The 17,742-nt window shown below is 24.0% G+C and overlaps 1 protein-coding gene across 2 annotated transcripts; it reads right to left on the bottom strand.

Moving 5' to 3' along the window:
- Positions 1–8,371: 8,371 nt before the first annotated feature.
- Positions 8,372–14,772, bottom strand: LOC114121156 (tropomyosin-1). Of its 2 annotated transcripts, XR_003592180.2 has the most exons (11): positions 14,605–14,772; positions 10,733–10,869; positions 10,543–10,668; positions 10,353–10,486; positions 10,155–10,272; positions 10,021–10,091; positions 9,889–9,964; positions 9,774–9,836; positions 9,609–9,678; positions 9,078–9,354; positions 8,372–8,580 (listed from the first exon to the last, which is right to left on the bottom strand). XR_003592180.2 is itself a non-coding variant. In XM_027983362.2 (10 exons), exons 2-10 carry the CDS (start codon positions 10,844–10,846, stop codon positions 8,498–8,500), a joined length of 855 nt encoding a protein of 284 aa, XP_027839163.1. In that variant the 5' UTR covers positions 10,847–10,869; positions 14,605–14,771; the 3' UTR covers positions 8,372–8,497. The 2 variants fall into 2 exon arrangements, 1 of the variants encoding a protein (XP_027839163.1); XM_027983362.2 differs by lacking the exon at positions 9,078–9,354 and having other exon boundaries at positions 14,605–14,771.
- Positions 14,773–17,742: the final 2,970 nt, after the last annotated feature.

The raw sequence follows: 17,742 nt of genomic DNA, 5'->3' as shown, positions 1-17,742 counted from the left end.
GTGATTAAACCTCAAAATATATAAAGTACTATATTTTTCCATAATGGTTTTGTTTAAAAATAATATTAAAGTAAAACATGTAGTAACAAAATGCGTTAATATAACAAGTAAAGTACTTATCTATTCAAGACTGGGGATCTGGGGGACTGGGACTGTTGGGGACATATACATACGTAAAGTTTGAATAGATATTTTATTTCAAAAGAAAGCGACGTTAACATTTTTCAAGTTTACTTAAATTGTTAATACTGTAAAACTACACAGTAAATTATATTGAATATAGAATATAATCAAATTATATTGATTATTGACTAGCAAATGTTGACACGTATATAACAAGATAGCAGCGTAGTAGATATTCGCTGTGTTATTGGCAATAAAGCATTGCAACTACCTATCACTAGATAGCGATAATAGACCTAATACTGTATGCCATTATAGATAGGCACATCGACATTGACGATTTATTTATTTATTGTTCCGTCGTGTAGAAAAGTTTTCCAATCAGTGCATTAACATAGAAATCAAAAATTACGTTACACCAAAGTTCATTGCTTTATAAACACAATCTGCCACATGCGAAAAACGCATAGCCGCAAAAACAAATCCTCGATAATAACCTAATTGTGTAATGTTTGTTTAAGAAGTATAAACACGTAATGTGAGCAAGGGAGAAAAAATATGATTTTAAACGGTTTTACTTATAAGACGTGCGATGTATTTATCGATTTTATTTTTAAGCTATATAGAAAGTATATAGAAATCCATACTGAAATATTATATATTCTATGTTATATGTCATAATTAATAATTATGTATTGATGCTAGAGCTTTTTTAAGTTTTACATCACCAACAATATTTTATTAACACATCTTTCACATATAGTTTAAAACTAAAATGTTTAATAAAAATTCATTAATGAACAATATCCAATTAATTTTTAGCTAATAATTCATAACATTTTTCTACGACATATTATATATGAAGTGTAATTTAAACTTTTAATAATGTACTAAAAAAAATAACAAAAATGTGTTGTAAACATATTGTTTAATAAACGTTTAAAGTTTAATTTACGGTAGTTTGTTCTAAATTCAAAAAAAAGAAAACTTTAATTGATTTGTTGATGAAAGTTAGTTTTCAAAGGTCTTTTTTTAGTTTCAAAGTAAAATTACTGCCGCGGCCGTCAACAGGTTATTTTTCGTTAACCATGTATATTTACTGCTTTAATTGTAACCTCATTTAAACAAATCTCTTACGAATTTGAATTAGTTTTATTTTGTTTTTATATATTAATGATTGTAATATTGGCAGGATCCTCTTGTGCCAATTGTATTTGATAGTCCAATTCCAATCCATCTGTTAATATTCTTAACACAAATTTAGTAAATAAAAATACTTTTACTTCACAATTTTTGTACATTATCAATACTGTTAACATCTTTCAATAAAAATTAAATTAAAATGTAGATAACACACTGAACATATTATCATTTGAAAAACTCAACTTAAAAGTGTTTGTTAAATGGTTGATTTAGATAATTTTTAATTACACTTTGTAGATTTTCAGTCGAATACGGTATAGAAAGAAAAAATAAGAAATTAATAAAAAGAAATTCAGCGTAATCCCAGCAGCTATTACCAATAGGTAAATTGATCATAACTCATAAATATAGGGAACACGATTTTGAAAGTGTGGAATGAAATATCACAAGATTTTTCACATTAAAAATAGTTGCATTAGTTGTTTTGTCTGTTTTTTTTCAACTTATCCATGCAAGTCACTATTTTCAGAAATAAATTTTATAAAATCTGATTTAAAAAAACCGACTAATTGATAAATAAGTACATTGCCAAATACACCTACTTTATTAAAAGTTATAAATAAATAATTATTGTAGTAATATTATTATATTTTGTACCTACCTAAACTAACCTTTTTAATATTAATACAGTAATTAAACGATAAAATTACAATAAATTCTTTTTTGCAATTTTGAATATAATAGGTAATGTATAATATTTTTCATGGCACGCTCGAAAAAACCAAGATGATTTTTGGCACGTAGCATTAAAATAATTTCCCACCCTTGGTCTATTAGATAGTCTATTACAACTTAAAGACCTGTAGAGTTCAAAATAATATTGTACCTAGTACCTACTTATATACAGCAAACAAAATTATACTCTGTCAGCAGTCATTCAAATCTCAAATGATGTCAAGTGTTAGTCACATTACTCATTCACACGCGTAAAACCAGTTCCGATCCCACAATTTTAACATAGTCTTAATATTATAATTTTTATCTAATGTAATATTTTTATAGAATCACATTATATTGACAAGAGTGGTACCTATACACTAAACAGTGAACATTACCAAAGACCAAAGTTAACCAATACACTCGACAAGATGAAAATAGTTCATTTTTATTCGCAGATTTCATGTTATACTATCCAGATAATTTAATTTACAGCAAAGAATTTAATTAAATATAGTATTTTTCCAATCTGAAAATCTTTATAATCCAACGCACGATATTGAGAAAGAAAAACATAAACAAAAAAAATCAAAAAAGTGGGCAAGTGGGTACCATTCTGCTGTACATTAGGGGGTGGGGTTGACCTCGGACTAGGGTAGGTTAAATTTGAATGCAATGATACCATTGAAATGTAAATTCATTGTAATGAATTGTTCATGTAATGATATCATTGTATACGAAAAACAATTCTGAACGAAGATGATTTGTCAGCCTAGGATATAATTTCCAGTGGTTGGTGAAAAAGGTGTTTTAATTGCCTGAATACACCAAAATTTAAATTCTTTTATAATTATTGTAAGCTAAACTTATGAAAAATCTTATATTAAATTATCAACTCTTAGCTACCTATACAAACGTTTTTATGAATTATACCTACAAAATAATTTGCAAATATTCATAATTTTGACGAATTTTGGTCAAAACTTGAACTTCAAATGCTAATAAAAAAAAAGTTGTGCATATGTATTCTTATAATTGTTTAATCACTCTAAGAATAACATATGAAGAACTTTGTATATAATTTTCAAGTATTTTGATAGGGCCAAAAAAATTTTATCGACACTTCAAAAAAAAATTCAGAAAAATTGATAATTTCAGTTGTCTATAAATAGTTCAAAAAAACTCAAAATATTTTGAAAATTAAAGCATGTAAGGAAAATTCCAATCTAAATAACTGATAAAATTTTCAAATATCTACGACTTATACTTTTTAAATAATAACAAATATTTAAAATCGTTTGAGGATAAATCGTTATCGTTACGCAATTTCGTAAAAATTTAAAATTCAAACGCACTTAAAATTTTTCTTATAATGATGCTTCGAGTTTTCTCTATAGATACTTGAAGGAAAACTTATGGAAAACTTAGTGTTGTATTTTCAATTCTTAGTTATTAACACAAAAAATTTTATGATTTTTCAACTTCAAAATTACTTGCAAATTTTCGCGTTTTCGACAGATTTCGTAAAAATTTGAACTATAAACGCTTATAAACAAAAATTGTGACTAACGATTTTTAGTTTTTTTTTAGCTACAATGAGAACAACTCATAAGGAACCTTGTATTAAATTTTCAAGTTTTTTTGGTCATCCATAACCTTACCTTATCTGATTTAATTAAAATAAAAAATGAAAAATAAAAATATATGTGTATACCTGATTAAATTTAAAATATAACTAGTACTATATTATCAATTCAAAATTATGTATTATATTGTTGAACATCGTTAAAATATTAATTATTATAATGAAATAATTATTCTGTATTCTAAGTGAAGCAAGAAATGTATTGGTTTATTAAAATACTATTAGAAGTCAACCTGAGACTATATTATCATAAATAAAAAAAGTTTTAAATATAAAAAGGTGAATAAACCAAGGATATTCACTTTTACATCAGAAACCACCCCATAGTTTGAAATTGGAGCATTATTTCGACTAGTTATGCTGTACACAGACACAAAAAAAAAAAAAAACAAAAAAAAAAAAAAAAACATACATCATTGTAAAATCAATACATTCTTCACTCCGTTCAGAATCTAAAACTAGATATTAAACTTCGTATTCAATTGCTTCAATAGATTTTTAGGAATTATGAAAATCTGCCAGCTAATTACTGATTTTACTCTAAGATATTATAAAATAGTTTTACTCATACATTTGGCAATGAAATTAAAATAATTAATGTTATAAAGATGTAATTGGCTGAAAACAATTAAGAGGTAAGACTATAGGTGCATATGTCGCATATGTATAATGTACATACATGTTATTGTTAAAAATATAAATAAACTCAATTATTTTCGTGTTTTTAAATTAAAAATCTGATTAAATATATTATTCACCAACAGGTTTATTAGGTTATACATTTATAGTATTATATGATAGGTATAATACATATATATTATAGATCAGTAAGTCAAAAAAACAATTTTAAATAATTTTATGTTTTTACTTAAATATTTACAATATAATAACGTTATAACATTGTATTACAGTGCTAAGGCTGGTTTTAAAAAAATATGCAAACAAATTTAATTTAATGAACATCGCTGGTATACATCAACCTACAAACTTTTCGATAAATATATTGAAAAAAATCAAAAATAACGTCAGTAGCACAACTGATTGTTCTGGTAATATTATTCACAAGCCACCGAGATTCGCAGACGAATTTATTAAACTTTCATCAGTACGCTACAAACCAGAGAAAATCTATACAAAACAATGCCAAGATAGTATACCTCAATGTGAACGTAAACAATGTCAAAGTTCTAACTCAACAACGAAGTGTCCTTACATGTGAATCGATCAACAATCCACAAAATAAAAGTTAAGATATCTTAATATAAAAAATTAATTATTATTAATCAATATACGTTTACTTTTTATACTAACTCAATCCTCATATATATGAAATGTATGAGATGATTGTATCATATTTAATGATAAAATAAAAGTTATTCCACAGTAAGTACTTCTCTCGAGTCCTATAATTATAACTCTAAACCTACTTAAGTGATACACATGAAACGGAAAAATAATTCCAATTATCCCTTTTCTGTCAACAGAAACATTAATTGTATAATATCATAATCCCCTGCAGGATAACACGTCGTTTCAAGTAGGTAAGTACATGTAACAAGTTCATAATCTCATATATTCATGCATAAAAAGTCTATGCGCGTTTCTATGTATGATATATATATTTACTCACAGATATAATAAAATAACAAATTTGTAAAAAAAAATAAGCATATAAACTATTGTCATGTCAACAAATAACAGACGACTTGAGAGGTATCATGACGAGGAATATGATATTTGAGTGCTCTAAAGCTTTTCATTCTTAGATAATAGCATTATAAAATATAAAGGTTGGTTTTCACGTTCAACTTTATCAGTTTTGTATTTTATCGCTACCTATACTTACTTTCGAATACTTGCAAAATATTAAATATATATATATTAAATATTAGTTCACGTGTTCAAGTATCCATTTTCATTTATACCAATAACAGTTTTATTTTAAGAAACTTCAAAACAAAAGTCACTTGTAAAAATGTCCATATAAATATATACATAAATTTACACGACCATTGTTATTATTCCACAAATCAGATTCAGATTCGTACATATATTAATCAGTAGAAAGAAAGCTCAATGTATAAACTCACCTTATTATTATTTTATCATAATTTATTTAATTCAAACTGGTGAGATAGGTAACCTTGAAAAGATCATATTGACTTTGATATTTTTAGCTCAATGTATACCAAGGTTGTGCTACCTAAAAATAAGTAAGCCACTAAAATGTATTGTAATTGCTTATATCAGCAACATCAGATAATGTATTTGATAAATAAATGTATTTTAGTCTAATGCATAACAACATATTTTATTAAAATTTAATTCAACTGTGTATTTATTTAAGATATATTTTAAATCATTTCTTTTTTTAGATAGATTATACCCTAGAAGCAAAGATAGGTATAATAATATGACAATGAAATATAATTGCATGACCGAAGAAGTCACCCAATAGTGATAATAGTGACATTTCCTTAATATGGTTAGTCAAAGACATCTAACTTAATTTTTGTGCATTCTCAATGTATAGCAAATCAATGTAGATATCCAAATGTTGAGAAAGTTATTTTTGAAGAGTAATAAAATAATTTTAACTAGTTCATTTGATAAAAAAACACGCTATGAAAAATATGATCGTATATTGTGATGTCATCGAGTAAAATATAAAATTATATACCTACTTTGTACCCATTTATTCTTATACAATTGAGGGTTGCAGCATATTTGTATTGTTTATACCTGCATTTTTTTTTTTGTGAAATGGTATACATAAGAGTGTACCATGTTTATCTACAACTTGCTACATTGACAAAAAAACATTGCTAACAAAGGTAAGACAAGTCAATACTGAATGTAATCATCTGCTACTGCATTAAATTACAGGAAAGGTAAATGTAGTTATAATATATTTTTACAGGAAATGTGAATAGGTTAATAAATATGTTAATAGGTTATAGTATATACGTGAATGTTATTAATTATTATATTATTGCACATCGATAACCGTTTTAATGACTTATTTCTATTAGTGTTAAATTTCTGTGTTACAGATGTTTATATATCATACACCTTTATTATTAACAGCCAATCACATAAATGTAAAGCCTAAAGAACGACTCCTTTATAATAAATAAAAGCTACACACTAGTTAATTAAAATTAAAATTACCTCAATCCATGATGATATTATATACAATCTCTGAATTGTATGGATATGTGCATCTTTTTATAGAACTATAAATTGTGCACGATAAATAGAAGACATATAATATTTTAATAACTATATGTATTATAGTATCCATGTCCCTCTCCAAGCCAATAAAGTCACCACTGTATGACCAACAGTCTAATGGACATATTTTATTCGTGATTTTTAAAAATAGTTGTAAGTATTATTTTTATACTGAAACGATTTAAATTTAATATAATATGCGAAGCTTTAAAATACTGTCATTAGTAATTTGTAAAATTAAACTCATAAAGAAAAATAATAATAAACAATCACAATTTAAGCTCAATATTTAATTTACAAGCTCAAGTTTACTATATAATATTATAATTATCTACATTAAAATAATATATGCAATAGTATAAATGTATAATAATAAATAAAAAAAAAAATACCAGCACCCAGTAGATAAAAACACCGTTAAATAATATTTAATTATATTGATATAGCAATAATACCTACTTTGTTAGCATCTAAAGTAAGCCAGTAATTGTATAACAAAAACCACTCTTATCCAACAATCAAGAAACATGTTTATTCACTCAAATGTATTAATTAAAGAAACTAAATGTCTAAAAAAAAAAAAAAAAAAAAAAACAACAATACAATATTTTAAATAAATTAATAAACGCATATTGAATTCAAACGTCTAAATGTGAATTTATTTACTAACGTGTTAAATCCAACATTTGTTTCTATATGACTAGCTTGACTCGTATTCATTTTTTATTTACATGAATAATGATCATAAAATTAATAATATTATTAAGTACATGACAGAGTTAGATACTAACTAGTTCGTCAAAAAACATGCGTTATCAGTTTTTCAATTATTAACTAAAGTAAGTTAAAGTTTTTAATATTTTTCATTAAAATAAAGATATTAATTACCATTAAAATCACCTACCTTGTAAAATAATTTTATGATTTATATTTCTTGACAATTAAAGTTTATAATTATTAAATATAACCATAGACACTTTGTATATAAGCCTATAATGAATAAATTTCACTTAATAATAATTTAAATAATAAATTAACCTAAATAATAATATTTTGTACATATTATGTTTATATACATACAGATGTTGAATATATATATATATATATATATATATACGCAAAAAGTTGATTTATTATAGATCAATGTACAAATATTTCCCGTTTCAAAGTATATATATATATAAATAAAACACCTATGTATATTTATAAATATGTATGTATAATATATATATATTGTTTATAAATTAATCCAATGAAAAATTTAAGACATAATGTGTACATAATATGTTATATAAATATTATAATATGTCATAAAGGCTAGGTGACTTAGAACATAAGACTAGATAATTATTGTACATTAATGCTATAATAATAAAGCTAGAATACAGATAAAATTGTAAAGTTTAAATTGTTAATTGGTTAATATATGTTCACACGTAATACATTTATTTATATGATAGATACCTATGTATACACTGGTTCAAACAATAAATAATCTAACAGTAATAATTTAATGTAACTTTCTTTTGATTTATTAATAGAATTTATATGATGGTAATATTATTTGATAAAAACATTGGGTAATTATTTACTTTAAATGTAAATTCCTTCGAAAATGTGGCCAAGTCTAGAAGGTTAATATCCAGCCAATTCAGCAAAAGTGGAATCCATCTCATCAGCCAAAGACTTATATCTGTCTTTGTTGAGGCCGAGTTCATCTGAAAAATAATAAAATTTTTGTTTTACAAAGGTAAAGAATTATTTTAAATAAACACAGTAACAAATTGAAAAATTAAGTTTAACCATAAAAATAAAATAAAATTTTAAAAATATATAGGAAATATTTTTAACACTTAATTATAAAAGAAAAATATGGTAAAAACGCTATTAATCAGATATTTTTAAAAATATGAATATATTTATTAAACAAAAAAAAAACATTGAAGAATGGAAAAATAAAGTATTTAAAAAACTATTGATAATGATCATGTTTTTATAAGATTTAAAAATTTAACCTGAAAAAATATTTAAGAAATTACAAACAACAAATATTAGAATTTAATATAAGAACAGACTCCATTAATAAAAATCGAAAAATGTAGTGATTTACATAATATAAAAGAGCTTAATTCATATTTAATAACATGCATCAATGTTTTATTTTTTATTTATTTATTTATTTTTTTTTTTATATAATATTAAACTAGTATTATACCTGGCAGTTATAGAAGCGAATTTGTACAGCAACAACTGGAGACACAACATATTAAAACAACAAAAAAGCAAATAAAATGAAAAAATAAAATGAAAAAAGCATTATTTTTACAAAAAGCTACATTGGTTTATGACAAAACTCGAACATAAAAACAAGAAAAAAACAATTGAAGGCTATGCAGAATTTGTATTTGGTTAGTAGCCAGTGAGTTCAGCAAATGTAGAATCCAAGTCATCCGTGATTTCTTTGGATTTTTCTTTCTCTTTGAAGAGATCATCTGAAAAACAACACATTATTGTACAAAACAAACACGTAAATAACCCATTGATAAACAAAGCCCCGTCGTCTATATGTTAAGCTATTAAAAAGAAAAAAATAACACTAACAAAGCATAAGTATATAGCTACACATACTTCATTAAGCTAGACTAAAAAATATAATAACATTATACTTTAAAAGTTTAACAATATAATATGAATACAACATTTTGCATAAATGTATCGTTTATGAAAATTAAATCGCGGGACTTACCTTCAAGTCTGTCAACTTCTTTCTGCAATTTCTTAACGGTCTTCTCGGCAAATTCAGCACGAGCTTCAGCCTGAAATAAAAAATCAATTTTACTATGTTATTTGAGAATTTTAGTTATAAAATTTAATATATTATAATATTTATTATATAAACTTGAAAGTTTACCTCCTTTAATTTTACAGTAAGTTGTTTGATTTGATGCTTGTACTCTTCCACTCGTTGATTGGCCTAAAAATAAAGTTTTAATATTTTACGATTTTAATATTTACACACTAATTACCTTTTCTTCAGAAACTTCCAACGATTTCAAGCTGTTTCCGACAACTTTCAATTCTTCTTCCAGCTCCATGATTTTTCTATAAATAAAATTTCAATAAAATCATTTGTTATTTACATTAAAAGTTTTACTTACGAGTCACCAGATTTCACACGATCCTCTGCTACTTCAAGTTCATCTTCAACAAAAGCAAGTTTCCTCGAAACCTTAAATTTAATATTTATTTAAATACTGTATTCTAATTCATTGTGTAATTTATTTTTTATTACTTCATCAGATTTTCCATCAGCATCTTCAGCTAAGAGACGAGCTTCCTTTAATTGGTTAGTCAACTGGTCCATACGTTCTTCGTCTTGTTGGCTACGGTTTTCGAGTACTTTGCACATACTAAAAAATGATTTATATGAGATTAATGCATAAAACTTATGGATAAATAACGTAAAAATAAATTAATGTTATCTGCTTACCGTTGAGATTCGTCAGCTGCTTGAGAAGCCTCAGCCAATTTTGATGCAGCAGCTTGAGACCTTTCTTCGGATCTTTCAAGGTCTTCTTCAATCATCTGGACTTTTCTGTTTAAAGCAGCTACTTCACTTTCAGCCTTTAAACAAATGCATATCAAAAAATCTTTTACAACAATAATTATTGTTGACTTACCGCAGTAAGTGCCTTTTCTCTATCCTCTAACTGCTTGATGGCTTCTTCCAACTTATTCTTGTTAGTGTCCAAATCACTTTCTACCTGAGTCAATTTCTTTTGACAATCTCTCACATCTTCGTTCACCTAATTGAAAACAATGTTTAATACAAGTTATAATTTGTTAACTTAAAATATTTATTGTAATTACTTTATCTGCACGAAGGTTAGCATCCTTGGACTGGCCTTCACAAGTGTCGGCCTTATCCATGGCGCTATCCTTCTCCATCTTCATCGCCTGCATCTTCTTCTTGATAGCGTCCATTTTGAAGTTTTTTGTCTACCCCGCTAATTCAAAATAATAATAATTTATTGTAACTTTAAATACTATATAATATGACATATTAATAAAATTTTATAAAATTAATTTTAACATATTTTTATTATAAATTAAGGGATAAAATTGAAAAAAAATTAATCACAAGCTACAATTAATTTACAAAAATAATTTCAATTATAAAAGTAAATTCAATTGTTCGAAAACACTTTTCATAAATATTGTTTAATCTATATAATTAATATACAGGATGATTCACTAAACATGCTTAACTCCATTTTTCATTTAATAATGACTTTATTTATATTCTAATTGTTGGAATTTTTAAGTATACTTAACCACCATATTTTCAAATAATTTAAATTTTTCTACTTTTTAAATAGTGTTCTGTAAAGAAACATACTTCTGATTTTCATAAGACCCCTCCCCCCATTTTCTGTAAATTATTTAGTGGATAATTAACAATAAAAATATTAATATATCTAATTCAAAATTCAAATAAGTTATTTTTTAATTATTAAAATGTTTATATTAAGAATAAGAGCCTGTAGAAATGGTCTTACAAAAGTATAAAATAAATGTAATGTTGAATCTAGTATGATAAATACATGGATCATTTTTATTAATTATTAGTATTCATAAAATAATATAAATTACTAAAATGTTCAAATAATTAAATCCCCAATATCTTCTAAACCTATCATATTATAGATATATTATCCTTAATACACAATGTCAATGTTAAATTACCCAAAAACTGTTCATTAGAATTTTGATTTTGTTACGTCAACGTTTTCAGAAAAACTATTTGCTTAATAATTTATCATTTAAAAAACAAAAATTTAAATCTCCATTATCCACTCCAAAGTATTAGAAACAATCGTTAGGAATTGAAAATAATATATTCTTAAATTCTAAAAAAAAAATTCTAAACATCAAATTTTAAATAACTACATTATTGAAAAAAGGTAGGATAACATCCTTGATTAATCATTGTATATATAAAAAAAAAATAAAGTAAAATATTTGTTTGCATTTAATATTTTAATATTGTACTTACAATGTACTATTTATTACATACTACATAATTGTCATAATTATTATAGACAAATTAAATAAAATTTGAAGAATTATGTACCTGGATATGTATTTATGCGTAACTCGTTTTCTTAGTTAAACGCTTAATAGGTCGAGTTATTTTTAAAGGATAATCATTTTTTTATTTTTAGATTTAAGTTAAAAATAATACTTATTTTTGGTTTTTATTTTCTAGTCCATTTATATTGTAGGTACTTATAATTTAATCAAACATTAATTAAATATATTATGTATTTTTTTTTTTTTAACTAGTGGTAATAATACATTATACATAGGTATTATCTATTATTTTTTAGTTATAATTTTTGTTTGAAGTATTGTTAAAAATTTAATAACAACAAATATATTAATTATATTTAAATATTTTTAAATACTTCCTAAATAATCTATAACATGTACCTATGGTTAAAATGTTTAATCAATATCCAAATTATCCAAATAATACTTACTTAATAATAACTACCCAATAAACTACTTAAGATTTAAAATGCACGGAACACAATTAACAATAAAACATAATAGGTACTAGCTTAATGTAATAATGTCGTCAATATGTCAATATGAAAAACAAAACAATATTCTGATCAACCACGAGAAATCCAAGGACCATAAGTCGGAAATATTAATTAAATAAAAAATTTTTAAAGCAAACTGATTTGTATAAAGTAACTTTAAAATTAATAAAAATATAACTGTAGCTTAAAAAAATTAATTAAAAAAAAAAGGTTACTTTTAATTTATTTTACATTTATATCTCTAATAATCGCTTGATTACTAATTGGTATAAAATATTTAAAAAATAAAATATAGGTAAGTGCCTACCGATCACAAAATCAAGCTATTATGTTTTACCTACTACATTATGTTCTCCAATATTAAATATTTTGGTACTTAATACATAAAAATAGATTAAATTCACTAGTGACTTTATTTTAGAAGTATTAATTTGTTTTTGTTAGTTTTTAAAATAATTATACTATTAGTTTTAAAATTACAGACTGATATAGTGTAAATATGTTGTATATTAGATTCTAGGGAAATTTGTCTTATAATCATTTTTTAATAAATATTATTTAATTTAAAATTAGATAATGACATTTGATTATTGATAAATAATGATTAATAACTTATTATATCAACTGTTGTATTATCTCTTATATTTGTAAATCTCATGAAAAAAAAATGCGAGTTGTAGACAACCAGTGTATACTGTAATAATTCATGATCTTGAAAAAAAAAAAATTTTAAAAATGTCTAATTAACGATAATTGTAAAAAAAAGTATCTCAGGGGTAATGTAGAAAGGTAATGGTCGCACACATCCTTCCTATTTTCTGCTATTATCTATTTTGAAAGAAATATAGGCTTCCGTAGAATTGGACAAAAATAGCAAAGTTGCTAATGCCGAAGTATAAAATAAAAAATAAAGTAGTCTGGTACCCGCCATTTACAGTGAGTAAACCGATACCACCGTGCGGCACCACGCAGCGGACGTTTAAAAATAGTTGTACGCCGCCGTTGCGGTATGCGCTCAACCGACCCAAATTCCGACCAAACACCTCACCACCCCCCACTAGTTGTTACATTTTAGTTGCTAAATTTGTTTTTTTTTAATAACACGATAATTAAAACACAAATCCATGAATCAATCATCATGAATTTAAAGCAACAATTATTAATGTCAATAACTAATTTAAGACACTTTTTATCGTGGTTATAAAGACGAATTGAAAATTAAAGATGAAATCAAACTAAAAAAAAATCGTAGACCAGATTATTCTAATACATTTTCAATTTTCAATTTATCTTTGAAATTCGATGACTTTAAAATATAATTAAACTAATCGCTTAAACTTATAAATATTATTTAAGTTAATAATCATGATTATTTAATATTAATAAAGTTATTAGTATCGTATTATCGTATAGTATTACAATAATTATAAATATCAAAATTTCAACGCCAAATCTTAAATATAGATATAGTTCAAGAACATATACTGTAGTTTTGCATAAGCCCACGCTTTGTGACAAAATTAAACTAGGTACCTATATTCACATATTTGGGCAACCAGAAAGCTGGAAATGCTTGATGAAATAATGATTTAAATTGCAAAATAATTCAAATTTTTAATAAATAAAGTCAAAAATAAAATATAAATTTAAATAGCATAAAATTATTAATTGTGTTTGAACTATTACATAGCTTTATCATGGATAGAAAAAAAACTCTTACAAGTTTAAAAGCTCGAAACCTACTTCATTTTAATCTAACCATAAATCATTGATACCAATCTTAAATATTTTAAATTATTTTAAAATGTTAACAATTTAAATGTTGATGCCTGAAAAGCCAGAAAATAATACTACAAAATTGTACGACATTTTTCAGGAAAACACATACTTTTACAATACATTTTACTAAAAAAAAAACAAATTAAATTATAACTTAGAATATTGTAGAAATTCAATGAAATCCCTACGTTTAAAATAAAAATTTCTTTTAAATTGTATAAAAGTAATTTTTGAACATTAATAATAATAGCTAATAAAATAATACTCTGTGTGAATATTTGTACCAATATAATTTACGTGTATAAATAATGTGTAATTAATTCTAAATAAAATCAAAAATGTATATATAATTACCTCCAAATAAAATAAACCAAATCTGAAAAGCACCACTGACAGCGATAGCAGCTGATCCTGGACTGTTGTTGTTCTATATGTGTAATTCCAAATCTGTACCGTGTTCTCTTCTCCCACCACAGATACGCCCCACCATGGGGTTATTACTGGTGGGGATTTAAAAAAAATAGGAATGTAGTGACGAACTAGGAGAGACCTTTTAGTAAAGTGATCTATAAAACCAGTGAGCTTTATATAGCTGTGCTGAACAGGGTAAAAGTATATCATTATCAACAGTGTTGACTTAAAATATAAAAAAGTTAAAATAATAATGTAATAAGTAAGCATCCCGAATCTTGATAATTGTCTTCAAAATAATTATTAATAAATATTTTGAGATTTAAAATAATTATACTTTTTTTTTTAATGAATACTAACAAATTGTTGTATTCTATTAAAAACTATTCTCAGATATATTAAAATATTTTATACATCCATACCTATCTTATGTGCATTCAGTTTGATTAACAAAGTGCTATATTTGACTGACACATTAATTAAAACAAAAGAGAAAATTCTGATATATATTATCCTATATCCTAAAATATCGATCACTATAAATTAATTTAACCTTTAAACTAAGTTAATACAAACCATATTATTTTTAATAAAAAAAAAAAAAGAAGAAAACGCATTCTTTTTCAAATTATGTACATTTCATTTTAAATTTGTTCTGTTTGTTTAAAAATGCAATATCCATTAATAATATTTATAACCTATGTGAATTCTAAATCTATTTGAATTGTTAAATAAAAGTTTAAATTGTATTCCGTCAAACATTATATGTGTATATTATTCTTCACACATCACACTACACTTAAAATTAGATTTATAATATAAATATTAATGGTTACACAATACACATTTACGTAGACAATTATTTAGATACAGATTTGTTAACTTTTTTTAATATAATGTAAGTATGGCTGTATGTGAGAGTAGGGAAAGAACTATAAATTTTCAAAATGTAATGTAAGCGCCTTAAATTGTTGTGTTTATAATGTTTATATAACATATCATTAGTTATTTAGAATAATTATTAAACCTGATAATTAATTTAATTAGGTACCTAATATAATTATGATTTATTTTAGTTTAATAACTATATAAAACATAATTTTTTCAATTTTTCTATTTCGTTAACATTAAATAAATTATACATTTTATTTGTATATTTGATAAAATATAACTAATAATATACTTAGATGAGTTAGATGCCTACCATTAATAATGTAATTCTTTATATACATCAATAAAAACTTAAAGCAATAAATTTGAGGGTTAAGCTTCAGCTGTTTTCCTTAGAAAACGGTAAAACAATTACATATTAATAAATTGAAAATTTTAAAAAATATACAATAATATTTAACATGACTTTTCCCCACGAATAAGTACCATCTTATTTATTACACCTATATATTACGACTTATCTCCTGTTATACTTATAACATTAATCATAATATGAGTTTCAACTCAAGTCAAAATAATGACTTATTGTATATTCTACAACATAATATACTTATAATTTATAAATCTATTAGTAGGTATTACAACTGTAGATGGTGTATCTAACTCAAAAAGAAATATCATTATGTTGAGTCACTTCTCAGATATCAGGACACATAATATTTTGGACGTAAAGTTTTATTTAAACAATTGGTTATTAATAATATTAGTAATTTAATATTTCTTTCGAAGAATTCTCATCTATTTTAAGCCGGACAATTAAGTTTATTTGAATACATTTAAGAAGAGTTCTTAAAAATGTTTGAAAAATAAACACTAAAAATATATTCTTGCAACAAAATAGCTGATATTTGATAGATACTATATACTAGCAAGGTAATGATTTTTGTACTTCTGTTTAATGGCCAATTTATTTTAAATGTATTTCAATAATAAAATAAATGTAATATAAGTTATACTTAAATAACTAATTTCAATGACGAATAGATAAATAAATTAAACATTTTAATTAATATTATGGTTTCATTTATTATTTATTAATCATCCAATCTTTAAAATTATATAATGCAATAGTATATTATAGATTGTATTGACCAAAAAAATTCAAACAGCTTGTTTGTGTAAACTTCAAAGTTACAAGCAAAAATTTTAAAAGAAGACGCCAAGAATTGTAATCCCCGCAAGACGAATTATTGGCAAATTGCCAACAGAAATTTAATGAACTAATAAAATTATACAAATAATAATAACATTTACAAAGTTAAAATGTTTTATGTTACTTTAGACTAGATTAAAATAATTTATCAATATCAAATTATAAAATAATATAAATTCAGTGGTCATATAAGATAAATAAATCGAATGTATATTATTTAAAATAAGTGATTTCCGCATTTATTAATTGCATACCTAACAATTATTTACGATTACTTACATTAATATTTAAAGTTTTTATTATTTTCCCGGTCTATAAAAACAAAAAAGGGATGACGTTTCTACTATAGTATTATACATATAGTATGGCTTAAATTATATGGTAATGATAGATAATATTATATATAGTAGAAAACTTATTGAAAATTGTTTCAGTTTTCACTCATAAACATTAAAAGAAAAAGTACAAAAATAAAAAATGGTGTAAAAATACCTATAAAAATGTCGACTTTTATTTTATTGCATAAAAATCGAAACACACAAAACAAGTCATATAATTTTTGTTTTTTTATTTAAATGTGTATTAACAACTAATATCGCCTTATCAACTATCAACATGCATATCATACCAAATATTTCAAAAAATAGCTTAAAAGTGTAGTGTATTTCATTGTAGATTTCAGTGTAAGATGAGCTTAACGATTATTGTATAAGTAGTAGGTAACTAATAGACGTCAACAATATTACAGTAGATATTACACTAACATAAGAAATAAAGGTTTACTAATTACTAGCTGTTAGCTTAAAATAATTTTTATCGTGCTATAATTCATAATAACATTCAAATCAATTCAAACAATAACCATTACATTGAACTAGGTGCTCAATGACGAAATATGTTTAACACTTACCATATAGTAAAGTGAGTTTTATAAGCAATAATTATATTAAAATATATAATTTTAATCATAAAATTTT

This window comes from Aphis gossypii, chromosome 3 (genome assembly GCF_020184175.1).
Source record: "Aphis gossypii isolate Hap1 chromosome 3, ASM2018417v2, whole genome shotgun sequence".
NCBI lineage: Eukaryota > Metazoa > Arthropoda > Insecta > Hemiptera > Aphididae > Aphis > Aphis gossypii.
The sequence above is the reverse complement of the archived record's forward strand: the minus strand, read 5'-3'. Positions and strand labels throughout refer to the sequence as shown.

What these genes read in the sequence shown, in the direction of transcription:
- LOC114121156 (XM_027983362.2), bottom strand. Translation starts at nt 10,846, where the DNA reads ATGGACGCTATCAAGAAGAAGATGCAGGCGATGAAGATGGAGAAGGAT. An exon ending in CTAACCTTCGTGCAGATAAA is followed by an intron (nt 10,669 to 10,732) that starts GTAATTACAATA and finishes GTTTTCAATTAG; the next exon opens with GTGAACGAAGATGTGAGAGA. An exon ending in GCAGCTGACGAATCTCAACG is followed by an intron (nt 10,273 to 10,352) that starts GTAAGCAGATAA and finishes ATCATTTTTTAG; the next exon opens with TATGTGCAAAGTACTCGAAA.